Here is a 6,747-nt window from a genome sequence, read left to right as displayed (position 1 = left end):
CGCAGGGCGCGGCGAGGTGGGAGGGGAGACCGAGCTCGATCCCCTCCGGGAGGCTGGGCGGGCGAAGGGCCCGGCGGACCCTCGGTTCTAAGTCAGGGGGTCGGGGCAGAGGCGTTCGGAGACACTTGGAACCAGTGTCCGAGTACCAGGGTTTTCCGGAGGGACCCTCTCCCAGGTACGGTCCCCTGGTGCCTCCTCCCCCCAGATTGTCTGTCTGCGTACCTCTGAAGTTTAAGAAGGCGCCAGAAACTTGGGAAACAAACCCGGGAAGCGCGATGCATTATCACTAAGACCAGCGGGTTTTCCCTCCGACCTGGTAGGAAAATGGAGCCACGCGGCAGGTGTGTTCTGGAAGGCGAGTCGCCGCCTGATGAGCGTCCCACCTGTTGCTGGTCTTGGCGCGGAGTCCGATCCAGTCGGGCTGCTTGTTAACGGAAGGGAGTGCGGGGTAGACCCGTGCCGCGCGGGGCTGTGACACAGCGGCTGCAATCAGAAGCGTTTATAGGTTCTGCCCGGGGATGGGGTGGGAGCAGAATCCACAGTTGAAGGCTGAGACTTTTCTCCACTTTCCAAGCTGTCGGCACATAGAAATGCCTTTGAATTCCCAAATTGAGGAAAGCATTCAGATAACCGGTTTGACAGATAACTCCATTGGCAGGAAAGCTGAATTTGGAAGGTGTGTTTAAATGCTTTTTTTTTTAAAATAAAGTTTTGCATTTCCTAAAGAGGGGTCCTTTGCAGGATTGTTATGCAGCTAGTGTATTGTAATACTCTCCTTTGCGGGTTCTTTACCATGGGCGATGACATTCTCATTTACTGAGCACCCAAACCCTTTGCGCTGTAGTTATCCACACTTAATGAGGGGCCACTGGCAAGTATTTAGAGTAGGAGGTTTCAAACTCTGGCCCCCAGGAGTGAGGGGGTAGGTAACCTTGGGAAAGCTGGCCAGGTAGGTGTTCTCTCCTGGGGTAGTCTAAGTTTCAGCCTATAGTAGTTGGCTGTTCTATATTAAAAAAACAAACAGATATTCGGACTTTTGTATGAAATGTCCTGACTTTAAAATAGCATTATGTGTGTGTGTGTGTGTGTGTGTGTGTGTGTGGTAGAGGCCTGGTGCATGAAATTCACGCACGGGGGTTAGGGGGTGGGTCCCTCAGCCCAGCCTGCCCCCTCTCACAGTCCAGGAGCCCTCAGGAGATGTCCAATTGATGGCTTAAGGTTCTGCCACCTCCACTGCGCTCACCAGACCAGCTTCTCGCTGAGCGGTGCTCCCGCTGTGGGAGTGCACTGGCCACCAGGGGGAGGCTCCTGCATTAAGCATCTGCCCCCTGGTGGGCAGTGCACATCATAGTGACAGGTCATTCTGCGGTTTGGTTGATTTGCATATTAGCCTTTTATTATATAGGATACACACACACACACACACACACAGAGATATATTAATTGAAACCAGTAACGGGCCCATGTGTGAGCTGATGTGACCTGTGGCTTCAGTTTTGCTCCTTGAGTTGGAGACCTACCTCAGACTCTGCAGCCTGTAAAATAGTGCTTTCTGCCTCTTTGCACCCACCTCTCGGGCCCCCCACACCCCAGCCCATGCCGGTGCCTAACAGCTACCGCCTCACTTCTGCCCCCATCTAATGGCCTTGCCACTCAGATGCTGCTCCTCAGCCTCTGCCGAGCAGTTTCGTGCCCCTTGGGTGATGCAGAAGTGATGAAGTGAGCATTATTTCCCGAAAGGATAGAGTTATTTGGCAGCTTTTCCTGCTGCGTGTGGTTTCCAGAGTCTGAGTACCCGGGGAAATGGGTCATGGTGTGGAAGGAGCACCCTTTCCTGATGAAAAGGTTTTGTGGCCTCTTCTGTCTTCTGCCAGTAGAATTATAGATTTAGAGCTGAAAGGAATCTAAAAAGCTCAGCCTAGGTTTGTCATTGTACCCATTAGGAAACTGAGTTGCAGATGGAAAGATACAGCTTGCCCAGGGAGACAGGGGGAGTAGGTTTCAAGGCCACGTTCCCTGGTGCCTGGGTGGGAACCTCCTCCAGGCTCTTTCTGGCTTCCTCAGCAAAGCAGGCAGAGGGACATGAATTATGACAGCAAACTTCAGAATTTTGTTTTCCTGGACTAGATGTTTCATTTTGCAGTTTATTTAGAGCTTAATTTCTTTTTCTTCCTGCTTTTGTTGTCATTGATGATTTTACTCTAACTCATAAGAGAACAAGAGGGAGCAAGGGAAAGGAGATGAAGATGACTTATGATGTCTCCAGCTGTCGAACATCACATCTTTCATTGTTGCGCTTTCTTCCCTGTTATATAGGCAGTGAGGCTATTATGTTTCCTCTGTGATATTTTCTTAAGGGCTAGAGAAACTGCATCCTATAAACTGCTTATTTTATAGTTTGCAATATAATGTGTGCACACCAGTTCTTATATGATGAAATATGCAATCTAATAGTTGGGTAAAAAATTATTTTCATTGCTACTTCATAACTGTAATGTTGCTACTGTTATGAAACGTAATGTAAATATCTGATAGGCAAGATGGTCTTAGGCGACCCCTGTGAAAGGGTTGTTCCACCGCCAAAGGGGTCGCGACCCACAGGTTGAGAACTGCTGACCTAGGCAGTGCTGTAAGATACTGATTCCTTTAGACCAGTGATTTTCAACGGGTGGGCTGGAAGAATTTTTAAAACATGCAGTATCTGACTATTGAGTTAAGAGCTCTGACCTCTTTTCTCTTAGATTATCAAATGAAAAAATGACAACAGCCACCCTGGCGGGTGTGCCTCAATTGGTTGAAACATCATCCTGTATACCTAGGTTTCGGGTATAGAAGGCAATCAATCAATGTTCTCTCTCACATTGATGTTTCTCTCTTTCTTTCTCTTTCTCTCTCTCTCCCTTCTCTCCCCTCTCCCGCTCTCTTTCCCCAATGTTTCTCTCTGTCTTTCCCTCTCTCCTCCACTGTCTCTAAAAAATCAATGGAAAAAATATCCTCAGGTGAGGATTAAAGAAAAAATAATAGCAGCCAATACAACAATAGCATCCAATGTGATAAAAATTATATCTGTTTTTTTTGTCAGATCGGCCAAATATATTTTTTGTGTGCCGAAGAATTTTAGTACCGTAGGGCCTTGACTTACGAGTTTAATTCGTTCCGTGACGGAGCTCGTAACTCAAATTACTCATATGTCAAATCAAGAAGTGAACGAGTGAGACATGTGATGCTGGGCTGATGTGGCGTTCACTGCACCAACTAGTGGTGGGGTATCTGAAGCTGGCTTGTAACCCGAATTTTAACTTGCAACTCAAAGCAAAAAATCGGTCGAGAGACGGCTCGTATCTCGAAAAACTCGTTAGTCGGGACACTCGTAAATCAAGGCCCCACTGTAATTAGTTTTGTGTGCCATTAGTTGAAGATCGCTGCTTTAGACTAAGTTCACTGCATTTCATAAGAGAGAGAAGTACAAAGAATGACATAAAAACCATATGGATAAGCTACTTTCTAAATCTTTTTCCCCTCCATCCTTCTCTTCCTTCTTTTCTTTCCTTCTAGCTCTTTTGAGAGCTGTGGTTGACTGGCATCCTCCCCTACCCGCCTTAAGCCCTGAGGATGGCTCCTGAGGTGAGCCCCATTTAAATACCTCGTAGGTCAGATCAGATTCAGTTGGCTGCTTTTGTTTTTGTGGACGCTTCTTCATTGCTTGTATCAGCGGCTCTCTTATGCTTCATCTCCTGCTCACCCCACTCCTATATTTGAAACTTATGCTATGTCCATGTCTTTGCTTAGGGAAGTGAGAAGCAAGACTGCTCCGTGGCTCTTCTCTGCCCACCTGCCTGATGGTGGGAGAGGGTTTGAATCTGCGGTCCACAGGCTGGCTGTGGGTGGGTAGTGGGAGCATGTCTGTGAACTCCTCTGAAATTGAAGGCAACACTTTATGTGTATTTATGTGTTTCTGGGCTGAGATTCTGATGAAAGTTGTGGCTTCTCAAAAGATCTGTGAATAAAAACAAATTTTTAAAACATTGTTCTTGGGTGTTGCTAAATATACTACTGTTGTGTTTCCCACCCAGCTCGCACCTCCAGAGCTTCTAGGGGCTATATATGATGGGATATCAGCTATGCCCTCCTACCCCTCCCCTCGCCTGGATGTAGAGCCAGCTTCAGAGTTTAGAGCTTAGATATCTCTGAGAATGAAGCCTCACTCTTGAGGGTCAGGGTTGTCCCCATATACCTCTGGAGGTCATGTGGAGTATCATGAGCCAGTCACGGAAAGTCCAGTTGCAGAAGGGAGTGGAATTTTGGCCTGGGTGCTGGTACTTTCCTGCATTTGATGTGTTGTTCACCCATCTCTATAACCGGTAAGCAGTGGAGAAAAGCTCGGTTGAATGGTCTTTGCTTTTCCTGTGTGGGAAGATGCATTGGTGTCACAGTGGTTGACACTGTCTCCCCAACACTGCCTGGGCCACTAGTCTCCCAGGACAGGCCAAGTTAAGCGTGAACTTCAGTGTTCAAGTTCAGAGAGCTGAACAAAATCATCTTCAGCTTAGCTTTTTTAGACAAGGGGAAGTTGGTGCAAGTGTTCATAATGGTGAGGGATTAAAATGCTTTCTTCTTAGCTTTGCATATATGTCAGCATTGACTTTTTTCATTTTAGATCTTTACTTGTATTGGAAATTGAAAAATTGGCTTCACAGAAATGTGCTCTGCTTCACTGAGCTCTGTGTTTTTAGCTTATAGCTTGTTTTTAGCAGTAGTGTAATTTTGTTTCTGTGTAGTAAGCATTTTTAAATTAAGTTTTCAAAAATGTATTGTTATGTAGGTCTTTGAATAGCAAGAGGAAGTTTATAATTTAGAATGCAACATCATGTAACTTTCTCAATGGTGTATGTTGCCTTAATATTAATAAAACTAGAGGCCCAGTGCACGAAATTCATGCATGGGGCGGGGAGATCCCTCAGCCCGGTCTGCAACGATGCAAGTGTTCCACACCCAGCCTGGCCAGAGGCCCTCTGTGGCTGGGCATGGAACGCTTGCCCAGCATTCCCCCCCACCTCCATACCCGCCCTGGCCGCTCCGTGCCTGCTGCCCAGAGGCCCTCCGTGGCCTGGGTGGAATGCTTGCCTCGTCGCCATGGCGATGAAGCAAGCATTCCACCAGGCTGCTCATGCTGCCCACTCTCAATGGCCGCCCCCCCACCCCCCAGGACTGGGGGACTCCAGTGGGGCTGAGAGGACTCGGCGCCGCCATCTTTGTGATGGAGTGATGGTTAATTTGCATATTACACTTTTATTAGATAGTATATGTTACCTCTAGCATAAGAGAAAATGGGAACTTGAATATATACACTTTAACATTACAGAGCTAAACTAAGCATTTTCTAAGGAGGAGTTGCTAACAGTTTGGTTTTAAAATTTAATTCAACTGTATAATTGTGGGTGATTTGCATGCCATGGTCGCCAGGAAATCAAGTCACATTTTGCTGGGGTCCAACCCCAGCAGGTCCAGGGGTCTCCAAAGGTGTGGACGGAGTCGGCAAAGAAGGAATGACACAGAGACAGCGTTCAGTTGATCAGCAGCCTTGCCAGGATCTCTAGCCACAATCTCCAGCCAAGTTCTGTGTCCATGTTCTCTTGCTAGGTTCTCCAGCCAGGTTATCCAGGTTCTCCAGCCAGGTTCTGTAGCCATGTTCTCTCGCTAGGTTCTCCGGCCAGGTTCAGTCGCCAGGTTCTGTAGCCGGCTTCTGCAGCCAGGTTCTGTCTAGGTTCTCCAACCAAGTTCTGTAGCCAGGTTCTGTCCAGGATCTTTTGCCATGTTCTGTCTCTAGGTTACAACCTTTCTCGGAGAGGTGACCTTGGTTAAAACACAGCGCCAAGAAGGTGAGCAAACATATTAAGAACAGTAAGTATGCCATATATGCCAGGTCCCTTGAAACATCAAGGATGGACTGGCTCCTGGCAACATTTATGACTTTGTCTTATTTTACTACTTTTCTGGGTATCTGTATGTTTTCCAGAAGAAACTTTGCTGTGGTAATCATTTAAGTTTGTGTGCTTCAGTGGTATCTTTTGTGCCAAATGGTAGACACTCCCCCCGCCACCCCCCATTTGGCACTTATAAAAGATTGGCACATTTCTGAAATGGTAACATTTTATTTATCATTTAATATCCTTTTCCTATTATTGTTTCACTATTTTCCTTTCCCATAACACAAATTTAAACCTCTAGCTATTTTAGATTCACAGCTTTAAATAAAATTTCATTTTGTTATTTTCAGCTTTAATATTTTGATACTTAAAAAATTTAAAGCAAAAGTTTGAGTGAAGTATTTTCTTAAATAAAACTAGTTTTTCTTGCTCTCACACATCTCTCTCTTTCTAGTTGGTAGTCCTTAATGTTGAATAAAGATTTCATTTTGGCTATTAAATGTCTTCTTTTTATTTTTTTAACCATATTGATTGAGCTTTATTCCTTAAACTTAAAAATTACCTTCTCTACAAGGAAATACAGCTTCAGGATAATTTTTTTTAATATATTTTTTATTGATTAAGATATTACATATGTGTCCTTGTCCCCACGTTACCCTCGAACTCCCCCGCCCCCACGTTGTCCGTGTCCATTGGTTAGGCCTATATGCCTGCATATAAGTCTTTTGGTTGATCTTTCCCCCTTACCGCCACCCTCCCTTACCCTCCCTCCAAAGCCCGACAGTCCAATCAATGCCTCTCCGTCTCTGGATCAGTCCTT

The 6,747-nt window shown here is 45.9% G+C and overlaps 1 protein-coding gene across 2 annotated transcripts in view; it reads left to right on the top strand.

The window, feature by feature from the left end:
- The first annotated feature begins 172 nt into the window (after nucleotides 1-172).
- OTULIN (OTU deubiquitinase with linear linkage specificity) overlaps nucleotides 173-6,747 on the top strand; it is a 38,208-nt gene continuing 31,633 nt past the window's right edge. Inside the window, exon 1 of one of the 2 annotated variants that reach the window (XM_015567646.1) lies at nucleotides 173-676. In XM_015567646.1, coding sequence (XP_015423132.1) covers nucleotides 519-676 — 158 coding nt within the window. In that variant the 5' untranslated portion in view covers nucleotides 173-518. The remainder of the gene's footprint in view (nucleotides 677-6,747) is intronic. The other variant, XM_015567645.1, reaches the window with a different exon arrangement.

The sequence above is a fragment of the Myotis davidii genome, unplaced genomic scaffold, assembly GCF_000327345.1.
Source record: "Myotis davidii unplaced genomic scaffold, ASM32734v1 scaffold143, whole genome shotgun sequence".
NCBI lineage: Eukaryota > Metazoa > Chordata > Mammalia > Chiroptera > Vespertilionidae > Myotis > Myotis davidii.
The sequence above is the reverse complement of the archived record's forward strand: the minus strand, read 5'-3'. Positions and strand labels throughout refer to the sequence as shown.